This window comes from Bombus flavifrons, chromosome 13 (genome assembly GCF_040668555.2).
Source record: "Bombus flavifrons isolate JBK064 chromosome 13, iyBomFlav1_principal, whole genome shotgun sequence".
Taxonomy (NCBI): domain Eukaryota; kingdom Metazoa; phylum Arthropoda; class Insecta; order Hymenoptera; family Apidae; genus Bombus; species Bombus flavifrons.
In genome coordinates this window covers 10,755,898-10,776,774 of record NC_138454.1, presented here as the reverse complement: position 1 = coordinate 10,776,774, position 20,877 = coordinate 10,755,898, and the positions used below count along the sequence as shown (strand labels likewise).

Below are 20,877 nucleotides of genomic sequence, written 5' to 3'. Positions count from 1 at the left end.
TATAGAAAAGAAATATACATAAGACGATTAATTAAATTTCTGCGCGAAACATTTTTATAGTAATGTACATGTATACTCCAATCATGAGGCACACCCTGTATATGGAAATTTTGAACGACTAACGCAATTCGTAATTTATTTGTATGAGACATAATCAAATTGCATGGCAATTCATTAGTAGAAATTAATTACTAATTATTGCTGGAAATATCTTTTTAGAATTCCTATGAAATACGAAACGACTGGAATAGCTGCAATTATTCGGTGAAAAATATGAGCTGGGTTGAATGTTTAACCGCCTCGTATCGCGGAACGTACGCTGTAACCTTGCACTTGCAGTATCATGTAAGAAAGCTGAAGTTTAGTAGAAACACGAATACTGGATTGCGTTACATAGCTCGCTCTCACAGTCAAAGAACATTTGGATATCGTTCTGTATCACAAAGGATATTATCGACTCTTCTTTGATAGAATATAAACGAGTTCCAAGAATCTTTGAAGAATTTTAAATTTAGATGCTTTACGCTTTCAAAAAAGCATCGATTTTTATGCAAGCTCGAACGTACGCTCCGTTAAGGATAACTCGAGGTCGATAAGCGATCAACCTCTATCAATGTCATTGAGTTTGCTCGAATTTATATGTAGAAAGTACTGTATGCAAGTCGAATAATTTTAATATTCTCGCTGAATCCACACGTTTAAATTTGTCACTGATATTTTTCAACGGCAGAACCTGATTCGATAACATTACCGGCTTGCATTTTAACGCTTGAATATTTTTAACTTTTACCTGACTATTTTCGCTGACAGAAATTGATTGTTAATCCCAATGGTAATGCTAATTACCGTGTTTACATTCGGTTGGTATTTTTCCGGGAAATATCCACCTTGTAGTACTGTTCGATAAAACGGAATTGATAAAGAAATGATTGCATGTAGTCAATTAGATTGAAATAAAAAATTATGTGGTACATTATCTATCTCGAGGTATCAACATTTAGTGGATGAGAGTACAGTTAACCAGACATTAAATAAAATTTGATTGAAACGGATTGAGACAGATTATGATAAAATTATGAGTGAAATTCCATCACGAGTATTTAATTTTATTTAATACTAAACGTGTGCCACACTTTTTTGGAAAAACATTCAATGCATAAGCACAAAAAGAAACGACAGAATAATGCTCATATTTTAGTCGAATCTAATTTCTAAGCTTTTACAAAATGTCCTCAAAATACAAACATTTGTCGGTGCTAATGATTTACCAGCATTTAAACGTTACCAATCCAGTATCATAGCAACTTGTCGAATGAACAAATTGTAAGGAATTTATAAGGTTTATTATAAAAAAAATAATAATAATTTACATCGTATGCGAACCTTTATGCGACTGATGTAATTCAAGGAAATTACGAGATTTATAAAATCAAATGTTTACGCTAAAATTTCTGCAAGTTCACACTTCGTTGGCTAAATGCCGCGTTATGAATAAAATATTAACTAATATTAATAAAACATATGATTGCATTCAATGTTGAAATTGTACGAATAGAAAAGTCCACAAGAATATTTTATCCAACGAACGAGCACTTTTTTCTTCGTAAGAAAATATTCGAAGAGATTGTGGAATGGACTTGTAGATTCATTGGAGATAATTTTTCTACGATAAGGTAACACGTACGAAATATGCAAATTATTCTTCCATTCGTCCGTAAAAAAAGTCACGCTTTAAAAATAACACGTTTCAATGATCCAAAATGAAAATGGTTCACAACTACTATTCAACTATGAATATGAAAATAAATAAAAAAGTTGTAGATACTAGAAGATAAAATAAATTTCTTTGTGCCTCTAGATGAACATTTTTCTTAGCTCTGATTTACTGCAAAATTTCAGTAAACAATAATATTCTGTTAAAAAATTCAGTAATATACTTAACTTTTTTAGACGAAGTATAGTAAACATAAATGAAAGGAAAGATAATTGCATCATAAATTTTTCAATTTTATAAAGTTTTAAATTTCCAAATTCAATTTTCTCAAACACGAGGTTTCAGATGAAATAATTTTGTTTCGAATTCTACTTTGTTCGCACTCTACGATATATGGGATAATGGAGTTGGTTATAAAAACATTAATAATTTTACAGTATGTAAACGTTAAAAGGAGTATCTCTCGCCCTTTTAAAATGATCACCGATTTAAGTCTCAGCTTGGTCTCTCGAAATACGATATTGCTGGAAACCCTAATTAATTACACCAGATCCCGATATGGCGATTAATTAAAACGGAGCAACAAGGTATGCGCTGGCCGCCGTAAAAATAAAATATGACGCAATTGACATCTCTGCCGCCACACCCCATTTGGGAGAAAATAAGAAAAGAAAAGGCAAGCACTTCGATAAATCATAAGCAGACACCTGTCGCGTGGTAAACAGGTTTCGCCGCAGTCACTTTCACACCGATGCGATGCAAAATTCGATGCCGATTTCAGGTTTCGGCTGCTGTCCTGTGCACGATAATACTGCTAGCAAACATTCGTTTCTTCGTCCAACTGAGCAAGAATTCACCAAATACTGTTAATCGAGTTCAATGTAAGACCATGTACGTAATTTCAAGAAGAAAATAACTTCTCCTGATCGTAAGAAGAACAGTAATTATGCGCCATAATTGTTGCGCGTAAATATATTAGGACATCTATATACTCCTTATACCTACAGGAAAACTCTAACAAATACGTTATTTAATACGATATATTATGATGGATAATTGTTAATTAAAGTTTTTGGAAATGTTGCTTTTGGAATATAAAGCGAAAGATCTATCGGACCATCGCATGACGCAATTGAAATAATATTTTAGAACGAAATAACTAGAAAATAAAAGGAAAATGGAAAACATCGAATTTATATTAAATACGATAGATTTACAATCCGCGGTATATACTTTGCGCTTGACATTTTTAAGCAGTTCACAGGTTTATGGGTTCCTTCCGAAAATTTTTCCGTTCAAAGACAGTGAATATTCTCAAAGCTGAACCTCATCACCGGTCCGCTAAGTTAACGGTATAATTGGTATCCGTGGACAGGTGTAAGATTCGCAGCTTACACGTTAAAGTATCCTCAACAGGGTAACAACCAATCATTAAGCTAATTCTCAGTTTTGTATCCAAGTTTCGTTTCATGAATAAAGCCTGGTCGTGTAAGAATTTATTTGGACTTCTGTCCCGAAAATACTGCAGAGGCTGTTTTGTACCCTGTATGTTCTCTCTTTTTTACAAGAAGTTCTTGATCCCACTTTGCGAGCTCAGGGCCGTTTTCTTCGTATCGCACGATTCTCGTCCCGATCGTAATTACAGACTCGGCTCGGTAAATTATGTGCAAAACTTCTGAACCAGCGGCAAGCTCTCAAAGCATCTGTAATAATGGCCACGCTTACCGGCCAACAAAATCTAGATATGGCCACGTGTAATGAGCTCACGGTTATTATCAAGTGTCACAAGCCTGCAATGAAAATCATCGACACGCACGCAGTATAAAATAAACACACGAAACGACAGGAAATAATACGTATTAACAATAATCCCTTCGTGCTTCAATTAAAAAAAAAAGATCGTTAACAATAAGAAATCAGAATTGAATCTAAATATTTTTTCTTTTTTCGGGGGTGACGGAGAATTTTGAATAATTATGATGTCATGTTTCCATAGCATGATACGTAACCTTACGGTAAGATTACTCCTTTCGATACAAATCTTACTAAATTCGAAGACTAGAGGATTGGAATGCTTAGTCAAGCGTGTGTGTCTCTACGTATGGCTTCACTGGTTACATACCAGATAAGTCTTAGCGTTTTTATTACCAACATACAACTGTAACATCTGCGTGCACGTTCTTTCAATAGAAAAGGTTAGTCTTTGAAAGAAATGAAACGATGTGCATGACTCACATAGATTACCAGAAATACATACATTCTCGGAAACTTGTAAACTTCAACCATAATGTTTATTAAAGTAACTTTACGATAACAACCTTCAAAACATATTTTGTATTTTTTCAAATTAATATTCCATTATTAAGCGTCCAATGACTTATAGTCAGTAGTGTATATCGATGCTTACAATTAACGTCAATGAGAGTGATCTTAAGCAGACACGAAGCATTATCGTTGATGCGGTTGTTCACGCTCAAGGAACGCCATCAGTCATGATCGTCTGCAAAACGAGTCTTTGCCGTAACGACGTATTATTAATCATTTTTATCCCTGTGTTAATATCAATAGAGGTCTATACATGTGGTTACATTCGTATGCATTGTATTGTATATGATACTAGTCGTGGATGTTTAATTAATTGTTCTGTAATTTAATTAACTAACTGAAATCATTATCATTATTACCTTTTTCTTATCCTGCATAAATGAATATCACGTTTGTTTTGTTCTTATGGTTTTGAAGCCACATCCTTTCAATGGATAACCGAAAGGAGTATTTAAACAATCGAGTCGCAAATGCTGATAGTGATATAATCTGATAGTGATGTACAGATAGGTGAGTAGGAAATAAGATGTACAAAAAATATATATTATCTCTAACAAAAAAAAAAGGATAAATATAGAATAAATGTATATATCGAAAGAAGAAAATAAAAATTATTCATAGTAACCAAATAGCACATACTTTTGGAAAATGTAGCAAATAGGAAAATGGAAATTGGACTCAAGTAGAAAAAAAAGTGCAAATGTCTTCTTTTGCAGTTTCAGAATGTGATAAAAAAATATATGGTGCAATGAGATTTTATTAAAAATATTTGTGCGTTAAACTATTAGAATGAGTTCATGGTGACTAATTCGTGTAATAACAGATTGGTTAAAATTCAGCTAGAATATATTATACGTATATTTTATGAGCCTTTTTATTATTTCGCCTTGTTTAACATTTAATTCTCTATAACTAAATGTACGTAAATCAAGTTTATAATATATCTATGATATAGTATACTTAAGATCTCTATCACTGCATGCAACTTGCAAATACGAATACATCGAGCTACTACAAATTAAAAACAAATGGACACAAGAAGGCTAAAAGTAGAAACTTGACTCACTGGTTTCTCGCAATATAATTATCATGGAGATTCAAGTGCAATAAATTTGACAGCATGCGCCTCGTATATTTATTAAGAGTGCAGAACAATGCAGGCGCGTACGAAGTAATTGAAAAGAGATAGAGAGATTTTCAGGGCTATGTATAGAAGGTTATATGTGTATATGTACGTAACTTAAAGATCAACACGCAAGGGAACACCGAGGCCTGACTCCTCTACAATGTAACTAAGTCACGAATGGCAATCTTAATTAATCGTACTTCTTCGCTTGGTTTTTTTAATTCGCGATTACAGTAGTCAGTAGCGAACTTGCCAATTGCACACATAATGAAAAAACAAGCAAATACAAATGAAACATTTGTCTTACTGACGCGTGATGATAGTATATATCGGTATAAGAATCCAGAAAGAGTCGGTACAGAGAGATAGACGTAAAATTGTTGCAAAAACAATGACAAGAAACGAGATCCTATACTTCAAATGAACGATAACGTAGAAGGAGTGAATAATTGCAAAGTAATTCGAATGCCTTCATCGAGATAATTAAAGATTCATTTGAATAAATAACTTGATCATTCAATAAGGTACGAGAAGCTTCTCACACTTTCATCTTTCATTTATTTTGTAAAATTAGTAAATTAATAGTTTGTGTTGAATTATAATCTGAGCTAGTGTCAACAATTTTGCTACACAATGTGAATTTTGTGACTGTCTTTTACGTATTTACAAAGATTCGACGAAAGCTGGAAAGATTGAACTACTCTTACGTTTTTATAAATACTTTATCTATTTGAAACAATTTTTTTATGAACAACTGGAGATATTGGTAACAGCTAAAGGCTATATATATATATATAGACTTAAGCTTAAGAAAGTACTGTATATCGAACAAACAATTCTTATGTTTGTCATAAATAATTTCAATTTGTTCCATTTCGCGGAACACGGGAGAGGACGCATTAAAATTTTGTTACCGCAAATAATACATTTTTCGTTGATGTTTCAAAACACTATAATGTTAAAAATCAAGTCAATACGTAAACCGTATTATTTATATCGACGAACGTATCGAAAGAGATATGTCTAGACATTCAATTTTCTTCTGAAGAGCGTAAAATTGGACAGAGCTGATGCTGTATCATTTTGAACATAGAAGAAACTGCATGTATATTGCTCACATACCACAAGTATCGAGGATTTTGTTCTGGTCTTTCAGAGGCTTATTAAACGCTACCTGACCTTACTTTATTCCCTTAATATATTACGTCGATTGAAATAGGATTTCTAATGGGTGAACGCGACGACGCATGAAGCGGAGCATTGCCTGGTTTTTGTAAAAGTAAGTAAAGTAAATTAAAGATGTAATTAAATCAATTACACAAAATAATATATGCAAGCAACGGATTAATATTCACGCTGTTGTGGAACAATAATTGGCGCTTCGCAATCTTCGATGAATAAATAACAAAAGAAATAAAATACGAGGAACGCATCAGAATTGATTAATACAAATATAAGAATATAAGAGATAATCTATTAAGGAATAAATGAAACATTATCATGTTACACTATTCGATCGCGGCGAGCCGTTGAGTTTCGCGGTGAATCGGTTGAACCTCACCTCGATAGTAGGGATGACGACCGTGTAATTACGAAGAGGAACTCTTTGTGCAATTATCGAACATTTCCTGTATTATTGTAAGACAACGATTGAATAACTATGATGGAAGTAATAATTAGCCTGCAGATGTTTATGCACTTATGAGAAATTTGAATATGCAGGAATATACAAGAATATATAAAATATTAAAGGTGAAATAGGCTAAAAGAAACAATAAAAAATTGATACATTTTTCCAGATATTCGAAAAACAAAAATATGGGTATGACTGTTTTAAACAATTTTTTATAGTTTCAATTTCCTTTTAATATTTAACGTAACGCATAACGTACCAATCACAGAATTTTCATTTGGTTTGATAATTTTCTTAGAACATTAACCTTCCTTTTTGAAAAAGCAACATTTGATTTCCGTATTTCTTTTTTTCTTCGAAATAACGAAGACATTAACCAATAAATTTACACGACAGCCAACAAGAAAATGCTTCCAATCTTACGATCTATTTTGCCACTTCAAATACGTGCTTAGTTTGCATGAAATATGTACAATTGAGATCGAATCGGTCTTTTCAATTGACCAACGAATAGGAAAATAGTAACCTGCCATATTCATGTTACGCCCTCTTGATTTGAACGTGAATCTATAAATTTGTCTTGTGATTTAATCTCGAAGCTAGCTATGCACGACCCACGCGACAGACATATTTCGTATAGAAAATTAACTCTTAACGTTCCATTCTAAGCGATTTTGTATCAACGTAACTATTTCCGTTCCACGGAAATCATAAATCTACTAGCAATATATACTTAAGTGACTGTATGCAACATCATAATACAAAATAACATCCATTACGTTTAAACGCTATACGTGTTAGATGTAACAGTGTGGACAGTCACAATCCAAAATTTTTGCTCATTTTCGCGGATATTTATAAAGATGTGTTATGATAATTACATAATTTAAAAGAACTAGTTCTATATCTTACTTCGCTTCTACTATAAAAGTTAAGTAAGTTGACGTTATCTTAACTCAATATTTCATTTAGAATTTTTTTTCGTTTAATTCATATTATCTAGTTCTATATAAATAATCCTACGGTTTTATGGAAGACAAAGAAATTGAGATATCGTAGTACCGTGATAAGCAGTACATTTTTATTCAAAGCAAGACCTAAATTAATTACGTCTCTTAATAGCTCACTCTAATAGCCCTTTTTCGAGTCCACTGTCGACGAAACGTCGCTCCATGGACGAGTATTAGAAGCTTCTCTATGCTTCTATGCAGCGACCTTTGTACATCTGTTCACGAAACAGCAGCGAACTGTTTTCGTCGCTACGCGTTTTCACCGTGACCACTGGCGCTAACATTGTCAGTTGCGAGGTATACGTTGGTGCTATAAACGAATCTCTTGATATAGAACGAAAGCGTCTTCCTTGTGGCTCGACGTTTCATTAATGAGATAAAATATATCTTACTGCACACTTCGTACCCTGAACACCGGCATAGACATATAGTCACGTCTAGTAGATTAACGCTTCATGGACAATGAGCCTTAGATTTATGCAAATCTGACGCATTATTTCTGTGTTTGATCCTTGATAAGCAGCGTTTAAATCTATCGAAACAATCTCCATCGACTATTGAAGTTGCTGGAAAAAATAATAAACGATAGCACATCAGCAGCAATTTTCCTTTAATGTGAATATGATTTAATATGAATTTAATTTTAACGCATAACTTATTCGCAAAGAAAAAGCGAGGGCAATTATTTCTTTGGCATTGAAAGATTCATCCTTGAAAAGGTTAAAAATGAGGACTGTAACACCTGGAATTACCTTATTCTTTTATTTCTTGGAACAGAAATTATTCGTGCCGCTTGAACGACGTTGGTTTCTTTGGAACGGGCGAATGTCGAATTCGATATCCAACCTGTCGCATTCTCTCGTCAGTACGAGAAACAGAACGGAGCAATGAACAAAACGACATTTCCGCCGGCGCAGCGTGACGACAAGCGTCATTCTACTCTTCTCTTTAAAGGCATTAGTCGCGGTAATGCCTCGGGATAATTAAGGTATAACTTGTGTACACCGACGTTACACGCCCATATTTATTTGCTCGAGACTGACCGCAAACGGCGTTCTTGCGCCAGCAACAACATTTTTCTTTTTACCGGGCGTCATTAATCTCCGCCTCAAGTGGCTAGGTGTAAAGGTTCGCCATTCAGTTGGCGCGTCCTGGACTGCACAAGTCATGTATTTCACGCACACGAGTATTCAACTAACGTCTCGCCATTTCGTAGATAACAATATACTGGACGAGTAGTGAAGAATATGTGGTATCGAAAGATATCGAAAGTTGTGTTATGTTTTTTTCAGTTGATAGAAAGTGAGGATTTAAACGAAGATAATCGAGTCGATAAGAATGCTTGTGCGTACAGATTACACGCTTCAGATATGTGAATTCAGTGTTGATGTCGAATTCATGAAGTTACGTAAAATGGAGACAGCTTCGTCGATTCTTTCGATACGAAGAGTGTATTGTTGTATGCGATTAGGCCGTGCAAAGATATTTTCTATACGTAAACACGAAATTATTTATAAAATAACTTGATATAATCCAACGCTATTACACATAAAGTGATACACAAATGTGAAAATCTCTGCTAATTGCTAATCGTAAGTGCCTTTGTCTGACCATCTCTTTAACGTGTTTAAGCGACTGAACTATAAAGCAATCTTTGACTCAACAGCACAATCGCGCATCTAATTGCGGTCGATAAACTAATTTCGGTGCGAAAGAACGAACCCACAGAATTGAAAACAACGAAACGTTTCGAGAGTGAATCGAACAGCATATTTAGCAACAGTTTAACCACTTGCAGCAACTTATAACTGTAAATCGTCTACCTGTTTTCCAACAAACTGGCAGGAATGCGACTTTCTACGTAGACTTAAAAGTATCCAACTCGACTTTCAGTTCCGCGCGAACGTACATATATATATCTAGCTTAGAACGGTGTTGGCATGCATGAAACACGACGTCTTCACTATAATTGCTGTTCCCTCGTACCGCAATTCGAGCTAATAGCGTACTACGCGTACAATCTATTTCCAGCTACCATAAGGCGCAGTCTATTTTTCTTACCGATAAGCTGAACGCGTTGCATGCAACTTTTATTTGTAACTTTTCCTTTTTACCATTTCTGTAGTGTCACGGGGGATAAATACGTGAAATCTACAACACGCTTCAAATGAAATAATTAATGGCACTCGGGCATATGATAGTAACATAGTGGTAAACTGGTGAGATTTTTACCGGCTATTTATCAGTCCCATATTATGTCTGCTTTAAATCATTCGAGTACGGCTTGTTTCATTATTGAATGTAATTGATAGCCTAGATAGTCTTTCTTCGCGCATATCGATTCCGATAATTGAGAGTAAGCTATTAGTCGTTGCTACGTATTGAGTCTCAGAGACGCTTGGCACGGTTCACCGTCTTAATTATTAAAGATTGTGATCTTTAAATAGTAAATTGTGTACAGAGATAGAATTACAGAAATATTTGAAATCTTACGAATCGAATGACCGCGAACGTTTGCTTCGACAACGAGTAATAAATTTTTGCTTGCAATCTTGGAAAAATTGTTCCTGTCTTTTCTCCAATCATTAAAAATTTCCATCCACTGTCAAAGTCTTAATATTGTCTTTTTTTTACTATATACCTTCCTATTACCTACGTTACACAAGTCATTCACGAAGGTCTTCTGGATCTGTACTTATATACGGAATACTGTACATAGAGAAATTAAGAATGCGCATCCTTAAAAGAACAAAGAAAATAAGCAAAGGTATAGAAAAAGAAAAAAACAAGCGCGATTGATAAATAAATATCCAATGAACGAAACAACGGATCGATATAAAAGCTACGATAAAAAATTTAAAGAATTTATAAAATAAATCAGCACGAGAGCTGTTAAGTTACTTAATCCATTAAACATCAACCAGTGAAACAATGTACAAATGTTGTACGAGCGCAACAATATGGCTAAGGGTGAATAAATAGAATTCAATTATGTACACTAATTGAAAAGAAATTACACAGATAACGTCGCGTTCGCACATCTTTGGCTCTTAATGGGTGAAAATACTCTAAATTACCCGGTACATAATTTGCAATTTTATGTAATTTCTTTGTTCGTTCGTGTCTCTAAGAGCCTATGTAAGCGATAGAAGCAACTATAAATGCCATTTTAAAAAATCACCTTCCATGTCTTAAAATGTTGCTGTGGTTCCACGTTCCAACCGCAGCAGACAAAGTCTTAAGAAAAATCCAAATAAAAGATCAAACATCAGAATTAAAATTAATCATTCCCAATTTCTACTTGAGTTTATAACATGCTTTTTAAGTGGTAATTTATCACACTAAATGTGCAGCGTGAACCTAATTCGTTGAACCCAACAAAAAAGCTCATCAGGGTAGCGAAGCCATCTCACGTCACTCATCAAGACACCTTAATAAACAATGAAGTGGCAATTTGGCCAGTCTATTTGCAGCTTATTTGGAGGAGCTTGTGTACAAGACAGAGGCACGATGATCAACGATGATACGTGCCCCAGGCCAGCACAGGTTTCTGATGGCAATATTATGACTTACGAGCTACAGACCGCACGCTTAAGCGCTTTATAATGATTGGCTCGAGCAAACAGTAGTCAAGTAAGTAAACTACTTAATAAATTATGCCTCAACCTTTTTCACGCCTGCTTGATCGCCCCATCTTTATAATTTTTTACTCTTGTCAGACAGAGGAAGATAGAGGGTGAACGCACCCGACCGGTTATTATGTCGCATTTCATGGTATTCTACCCCGTGTTATCTGGAAAATATTCATCCATCCGGCTAATGTGTCCAAATTTCCTCGCGAATTGAATTAACACGTACCTTAATAGAAGCGATTTGATTTTTGGATATATTTAATTAGCAACCCCTTGTCAGGGTAACTCATTAAGCAAATATATCACGAGACACTTTTGGAGAAATATTCTTTTGATAGGAGGATGTTTGTAAATTATTACGTATTATAATGTATGTATATATTTTATCTATATCGTTAGCTTAATTATACGTAAATATATCTATCCCAATTAGTGAATCAGAATACATCAAATTATAAGTTACAGAATGTGAAGCTAATATATTATTCGTAATATGATGAAAAATATTCTGATTTCAAAAGACGCTCTTGTATAAGATTTTTCGAAATATCAAAGATCGAACATTTTATTACTAGCTACGGCCAGTACGTAGCAATTTCTTTTTTACGTCAAGTATTTTGAGCTTTGCTTCAGCAATTAAAAATCATTTTCACGTAAACTATTTAAATTCAAAGCTGTAACGAGATTAATTTACGCCCTTTCATATTGTATAATACGTCATCGTCAGCTCTTATAATTATATTACTTAATTAATCATAGGTACAAATTACAAAATAATATATAAAATCCTACCTTGATAATCATCGGAAATTCCGTTTGACTGAATCGGGAATTTCTCAAGCTCAAATCTTCGCGTGTAAAATATTGTATTTCAATAACACACTGATTTATACGATGATTCATAAAATACCGACGAACACAGAAAATATCAATTACGAAGTGATGACACCGAAAAACTTAACCTCTCGTATAGCAGATAATCTTAAAAATGATCTGGAAATTTAGTAACACGTTGTATGCACGCACTCGTAAAAGTAGATAAAGTATTTGTAATAACATATGCCTTTTAAACTGTATTCTGCCTATAATTATAATATAATTTACATGTTGCAGACATAAGGTGATTCCAGAAGAGATGCTTTTTGACAAGTAACATCTAAACCAAATTCAATCGTCCATAAACACGGTAATATTCCATGAGACAATAATGTAACTTTTTTATTTCTGATATTTTTCATATTTTTTAAATGATACTTTTCCTAACGTATTTGCGAAAATTTTCTGATTAAAATGACGCCAAATACATGTGTATATATATATATATAAAAATTGCAAATGTAACCTCGATCAGAAATTGACGCTATTCAATCAGAAATAATACGTTTTAAATTGATTTGGATATGAATTAATTATTAAACATCTTCGATCTACTCATTTCTGCCAATGTCATACATACCTCTAAATTCTTCGAATTCCATTTCAAATTATCTTACGTGGCTTATTCGCGGATGTGTATAGTGTACATATTTCAACATACATCTTCTTGGTGATATTAAACCAAATCTTCCTATGTAGACCAAATCATAACGAATCTTGGGGTGTTGAACCAAATATAGAAATCATCGAAGGACCGTTTTCGGCCATAAAGGATCTTCGAAAACGATGATTTCGTAACTCAACCAGCGAGACGCGTACGTGGAAAATTTTCTTAGTGACAAGTGGAGAACCGCGAACGTAACGAAATTAGCAGCAGGAGATTGGCAGCGTAAATATTGCTAAAACGAACGAAGACGCTATAATACGTTATGCGATGCTAAATCGGATTATTCACCCTATCCTGTTCGGAAATGTTTCTTTATCGTAACAATTTGAAAGGTTCGTGTCCTCGATTCTGAATTATTTTTCGGGGAAAAAAATTTGGAAATTAATGTAACGATGAAATCAATTCTGAACGATGATATCACGATGTAGCACCACGATAGCGAAGGAAGTTTATCGCTTTAAATGTTGCCAATTTCATCATCCTGCAACTTCCACGTGCGAGAAAAGAAAACTGTCTTCCAATCGTTGAATCACAGTTAAATTTATCTTTGTCGCTTCTCCAATGAAAACTTCAAGAAGGCAGAAGGTTTGTTTCCACGCGACAAACTTGGGAAAAGAATCTTCTATCGATATCGCTTTTAAGAAGACTTTACGAAATTCAAATAACCATACAAAAAAAGCTTGTGAAATGTTTCTGCTGCCATAACGCGTTCAAGTAGGCCATAAATTTACGATAAGCAAAAAGAATTTGTAGATTTTCGGATAGAAGACTATGGAAGCTAGAGAGAAGAAGATGAAATTGTTACTTTCCATCGTTGAGTGTTAAATAAAGATAAAGTTGTATTATAATAGTAAATTCTTTTCTGTACATTCGATAATATACTTGTATGATTTATTGAAAATGCCATGATTTTAACGCGTCTATAACAGGAACACGAAGGCAAGTTCAGAACAAAGTATACTTTACCATCGACCATGCGCCTCACGACTTCCTCAGGATTAGCTCCTGCATATTTTAAATTGATGTACATCAACAATATCGCTTCCCAAGGATATTGGAAGAGTTCTACGAGCTTGGTACTATGTTCCAGCAGAATTTCCACGCTTTCACCTGCGACACAATCCAAACATCGTACATTGTTAAAACGAATTCAATTTTTTATTCTGTAAGTTTGAACATTGAAAAGATTAAGAAATATTATATTATGTAAAAATATTGTATTGTACAAAATTATGTCATATACCTGTAATATATTACGAACATATTATATACGATCATATTCATAATAATAAACATTGTACCGCTACTTGGCATCGATAGGTGATGGCACGAGTTAAAAACTTCAAGCTGCAAAGGTGAGGCTCTTTGAAATTTACAAAGAAATGTAACGACGTTAGAAGGCTGACTTCACGCGAGATATGTCACTGCGTGTTTGCGAAAGCAATACGATCTTCCACTTCTAGCGTCACAAAACAACTGAAAATGAGCCAGTATCGTAAAAATAAGGCCAAGGTAATAGCGGCGTAAGTGCATCATAATTTTGTCCTCTGATGCAAAACTAATGAAATTATAAATAGATCTATCATTCGATAAAAGCAAATTTGAAATTCTTTTAGCTATAACCACCAGCAATACCAAGCAACGCAACGATATCTTAGTACATTATTGTAAATACATTTTATTTAATCCATTCGTCAATCGATAAGAGTCAACAAAGAATTATCTTAATGTGAATTTCTGTAGGTGCGAAAAGAAATTTAAAAAAAAAGAAAGAAAAATAGTGACACGTAATAAAGATATGAAATACGAAGGTTAAGAATACGTAATCCTTGTTTTGGAAGGATTCCAAACGCAAACTGTAGCATAAACATTCTTGCACAATCTGCGACACGCGTGATTAATTTTTAATACACACGTATAAATTCATTTTGCTATTTATATGAATTCCGGATTAGCAATAAACGTATCGATGTAAATGCATCGTTGCACGTTTGACAACGCTCGCAATTTATTTATTATCGGATTAATAACTTGGTAGATTTTTCAGAAAACAACTCACATATTCTTTATGCAAGATCTCACGACCTTCTACGTTTTTCGGAGCAAATATCAACAAGTTAATAAGATAATGCTGAAATAAGTCCACAGATAATTCTGCTTGAAATGTAGACAAACCGGTACGGTACGAATGTAAAGTGTCTATGATGTTTTTCATATTTTGAAACATTTCAATAAAATGCACGTGTATGCGTGACACATATAATTTAATTATTAGCTATGCTTGCTCAGATTCGATAGAATCTGCGAACTGACATGATTTTATTTTCACGATATACGTATTTCTCCATCACTGATCGAGCATTATTCACAGTACATATAATATACATACATGCACACAAATGCATATCTATGTCATGCCACGTGGTCTTCGGTTCACGCCGGCCGGAAACCGCCGAAAAGCGCGAGCCGAGCGTGCGCGTACGTAACTGGCAAGTAGACGCGTGTCGAAGTAAGTAAATATCGATTTTAAACAACGAACAACGGCCTCGTTTCTTCCGTTGATGTTGCAACAGTGTATAACAGCGTTGCGCGCAAGGGGTGGGAAAATAGCGATTCGGTAGAGGGGCGGTTAGTTCCTGCAAGAGAAATGGAACCGTGGAGTATAACGTTGGCAAACGTGTACAAGGACAATAATTCTCCAGCCGTTATGACATGATATATTAGATATTAAGGCAGCCAATAGTAGCGCGTCCGCACGCCACAGCTCCGCCTATATAAGAGGCCTTCTGGATCGTTTTTAAAAGGCGGAAATGGTTCTCCCCTCCTGCCGCTATAGCTCTGCGCTGTGCACTCTCTTTTGCCTCGTTCCGTTGCTGTCTCCCCTTCTACTACACTGTCTGTCGCTTTTTCCAAGCAAACCCGAGTCTCCCTCTCCCGTATTGCCATCCCCCGGCGTTCTATCGGATAGACACCACGACGCGGACCACAGGTGCCGCGCCACCCGGACGCCAGGCGTTGGTTCCCTCCTTTTCTGTGCACAGGTGAACCCGGCCAACCAGGTGCTGCAGCTTCGTACCCGCGGCGTATGCGTGCTCACTCTCTTTGGAAGAGGTATGCTGCCTTCGTTAGAGAGCGAGACACGAGTGGAGAACGCGAACGCAAACGCGGGCGAGCGAGAGAGGATGAAATTCTGCAAGAGAAGAGACACCGAGAGAAAGAGGGGAAAAAGAGTGAGAAACAAGTAGAGGGGTTGCCCTCTGACCGGAGAAGAACTCCGACTATGGTCGTTAGTTTTCACGTCGGTGCTTCTTGTTTTCTGGCGAGTCGACGATGCGTCCCGCGTTTCAGTCATTCTTGTCCCTCTTCGAGAAATCATCGGGAAACTCCCCCTCTCATTTCTAGCTATTTGCTCGAACGAGTTCATCGAAAATAGTTAAAAGGCACAATTACCGTTTAACGAATCGAGTTTGCCAATGAACGTCAGAAACTCTGTATTTACACTTCGTAAATGCAAAAGGCTTTCCCTGTCGCAATTTAATATTGCAAAATAATGGTGTCGCATCGAGACGTACACGACGACGTGTACATGAAACAGCTAAAGAGAATATCAGATTTAATACTTGATTGTTTGCTATCACAAGACGGTTTATATTTAAATTACTTGCGATTGAAACACGTATAAGAGAGGCGTATGCAAATAAGGCGAAAGCATTCCATCGACTGATCCATGATATGTAAATCGATAATATAAGAGGAAGTAAAAGCTGTCTGAGAAAACACGCTGTTCAATAATACCTAATATAGTAAGGCAAATAATGCAAATTTCGTGGTTCAATGTATAGCGATACTCAACGAGATAGTCTTCGATACTGAAATCCAGCGAGATTAATTATATTTTGACGTGCAAACAAATGAAGATAGATATGTAACTGTGTGTCTGATTAACTTCTTTTTGAGAAATTACTATAATCGTGTACCGAATTCGATGTTACTATCATTCATACTGATTCCAATTTACTGCGCGAATGAACTGTCTTTTGTTCGTCACTAATTTTCAGTATTATTTGATTTGCGCGCGAAACATCATACGTTTGAAATTTCCTGGATCATTAAAACTGTAAGCGTTCAAAAGACACGACAATTACTGGCTGAAGGTGCAGGTTTGTTTAATCTGCATTGGTAATAAGATCTGTAAAATTGATCGACTCCAAATTTGATATGCGTCCGCAGTGAATGTCACTCTTTACTCTTCTTTTTTATTATTTCCTTAGTCCATGGAGGATTAACGATTAAAAGATGAAAATTATAGAAAACATAAAAAAAATCGATAGATCAATTTTGAAATGTTATCATCTCCTTATTTTCTGTACTTCTTTAAATAACTTTTTATAGATAATTCTTCTTACGAATTTTATCATTATATTCTCATCCTAAATTAATAAAATTACATATAACAACATAATTATCGTTTATTAAGAAAGAAATTTAAGTTTATGAGAAAGAAATCTACGATTATAAAATTCTCCAAAATCCAACATGAATTGGAGCATTGAACATGCGTAGGGAATCTATCGGTGTAGGTACTACTATTTTAACAATTATTATTTTTATTCATATTTTCACACATCACACGTTATCACAATTTTAATCCATAAACAAAGTAGATCGTTGACAAGTAAAATTCTTCGAAAGGATTTTTACTTTTATCAAAAGATTTTAAATACTTGCTTCTTCCAGTTTTTCTAAAGCGTTCTCGGAAGAAAATTAAATTTTCACATGCGTATAAACGATCTAATTCGCAAACGGAGTACGAGAAAACGTGTGTATGTGTATTTACGGATAGTTAACCCTCTCAACAGATAAAATATTCGCACATGGCATTTACTGTATTTACTAAAGTAGTATCGTAACTTTAAACCGTCATCAATCATAAAATATCAGAAACAACTGACAACGCATAATTTTGCTTCATACTCGTGCACCAATGAGTCGCACAGTTGAAAAAGAAAAGAAACACATGCCGGCATACGAATACACACGGTGCTCATATAACAGTGGTGAAAGGTTCCAAGTTACTTAATCCGCTCAATCATCGTAAACAATTATTCCTGATCGAATGATAAATAAATAGTTTCGTGGGCAAGAACCGACGAGTGGAACTGTAACAAGTCTTTGTCGATAAAATCGGTACCGAGAACTTAAAGAGTAAACACACTCCAACGCGTGGGGACAGAAGAAGTTTATAAGATTGCATCCTGTCAATCGCCATACTGTTTAATTTTGCTCCGATTACTTCACGACGTCGTGTTCCCACGACCCTTAGAAAAAACTTGTATATCCAATTCTTCAAGTAAGCTAATTTTATTCCTTCCTGTTTAAATTTTTCACATTCTCATCAAATCTCCATATACGTATCCGGAAAACCTCTGATTCAAGCAGAACTATTTACATTTTCGACGCTCATTCATCATGCTCACCCTTTTCCATACCCAGTGCAAGGCAATTTTTTCACATAATAAATTTGAAATATAGGATTCAAAAATAAGATACGGAACTTTAAAAGAAGTCAGACTATCCTCGAAACTGTGAGCGACTTTCGTATCATTTCTCAGTAAAAATTTGTAAGATAACAATTGACTAAATTCAATATATACATATTATAACTTGAATGTATGTATCTACGTATATACATGCAATTAATTTATATAGAGATCCTTAAAACAAGAGGAATGATTCTGACTTTCAAAACAGATACTTTAATGACTAACGTTTATAACGGCTCGTAAGATCGCGCTACTTTACATCTGAACAAGAAGCAAAGTACAAGTAAAATATGAAACCTAAATAAAAAAATTATAACATTTGCTGCGATTTTGATATGCTGACTTTGATACCAAACAAATCATTCGATAGTTGTCTTTCCGGACGTATTCAGTATTTACTGTAATAAAATTATTTTAAATAATAATGACGTGCAGTTCAAATTTTCCGTTTAAAAATACTACGAGGCTACAAGATAAATTAATTCAGTAACTTTTTTACTTTAACGACTTCTGTCAATTTTGCATAAATGAATATAAATAACAGATTATAAGTATACTCCTTCTTTTGACCTTGTATATGTATAATAAGGAAACTTAGAAGCTGACAGCATCTCATAAACGTGATAGTGATATCTACTTTATTGTATCGCTGGGAAAGATTGTAATACCACGGAAATATAATAGTCTATCAGTTTATTCAAGAATTTAGTGTTTTGGTTTATATCCAAAGTGTCTGCAATAAAAAAAACTTCAGGCAAATGCATTGTTATCAGAAGGAAATAAACGGCAGTTTAATGAGAAATATTTATCTATATTACGTGCTATCATCAGAATTGTCGTAAGATTGGTATATATTATTACAATAATTAAAAGCAAATTGTTTGATTTGTCATTTCGCTAGCAGTTTCTTTCGCTTCACTCTTCTTTATCTCAGTCAACTTTAACAAAAACCAATTTGTCATCGTCTATTACGCAAAACGATTATGAAACAAGCCATTAGACGTTTTTTATCGTAAAAAAATAAAAAAACATGTGCATTCTAACTATCAGTATCATAAACATACACCAATAAATAACGTTGATACGATAAATATAAAAAATACGATTATGTTCTTGAACATCAAAATGAAAGAAACTGATGAACTATTAAATCGTCAAAGGAGAATGTCGTGCAGTACCGACTGCTCGAAGCTTTTTTTGGTGCATCTTGAGTAAGATATCGGTAAAAATTGAAATTTAAAAAATGAGTTCGCGGTACAAATGAAACTTCAAATAAAAATAAAAGGAGGGAGATTAATTTTATGAAATTCAATAATAAGAATTGACTAATAAATTAAATTTGATTAATAACGTTAATGTTAATTTTCGAGAAGTAACTTCAAAGCCCCGTTCTTAAAGGTGCATTTGCTTTTTTCTGCTTTGGATCTTCAGTTCCTCCGCGGGGAAAAGGTAGAAAAAAGATTAAATAAATATCCTGTAATTTAATTGCAATTACCAACAGATTAAACCTAAAAAAAAAAAAATATTTGATCTATACTGGTCGACGACTGATTTGGTCAGTACTGGACGACAAACATGTAGAAAGGTTTCATAATATACAAAGGAAGTTGCAAGTCTGGAGCTGATAATTACATTAAACAGACTAGATATAGTATACATAATAGACAAAAATCATTTATTTACCTGAGAAACAAATAATCAACTCTAGAAAATAATTTTCAACGCTTAAAATATCAACGTATACGTTCAACGTATCAGGACAACGCGAACAACGAAATAAACTATATGCCTCCGAAATATAGTACACAGAATTGTTATATTCGTTTGTTTACTCAAATAAAAATACTAATATCTGGCGAAAAAGTCGAGAAGTATAACGATATTGTTGGTACTCTATACTAGTAGATACTGCACGACTCTCCCTCAATTAACTGCTTCACAGAATACAACGAAACATGAATTATAATATCGTAATATGAAGTATAATATCGTATATCCACGCTGGAGTATACACGGCGTAAAAGAAACACGCGGGTACAATTCGCAAAGTCTGAGAGGAATAAAGAAAAGAAAGGGGTAGTGATCGTAACGATATCCGATAACAAAAACTTTGATACGAGTCCGCGAATTATGTGACGCTGCTGAAGCCAATCACCAGTAGTATTATGCCGACTGATAATACTGTTTTATATACGCAGCATACTTCGACAGAAACTCTCGTATATTTATAAAGAGAAAGGTATAAATAATAAATGAGACTTAAAAAAATGTTTGGTCTTCGGGATGTATACATCTATGTTTACAATCAGAAAAACTGTTGAATAGAAGAATAAGATCACTTTAGTCTGTAT

At 34.4% G+C, this 20,877-nt stretch overlaps 1 protein-coding gene across 4 annotated transcripts in view; it reads right to left on the bottom strand.

Moving 5' to 3' along the window:
- The window catches only part of dsx (transcription factor doublesex), a 97,800-nt gene that overhangs the window by 44,965 nt on the left and 31,958 nt on the right, over window positions 1-20,877 (bottom strand). For 3 of the 4 annotated variants that reach the window (XM_069126456.1, XM_069126457.1, XM_069126458.1), the window contains one exon: window positions 13,950-14,093. In XM_069126456.1, coding sequence (XP_068982557.1) covers window positions 13,950-14,093 — 144 coding nt within the window. Of the gene's footprint in view, window positions 1-13,355; window positions 13,762-13,949; window positions 14,094-20,877 lie in introns of those variants that run through there. The other variant, XM_069126460.1, reaches the window with a different exon arrangement.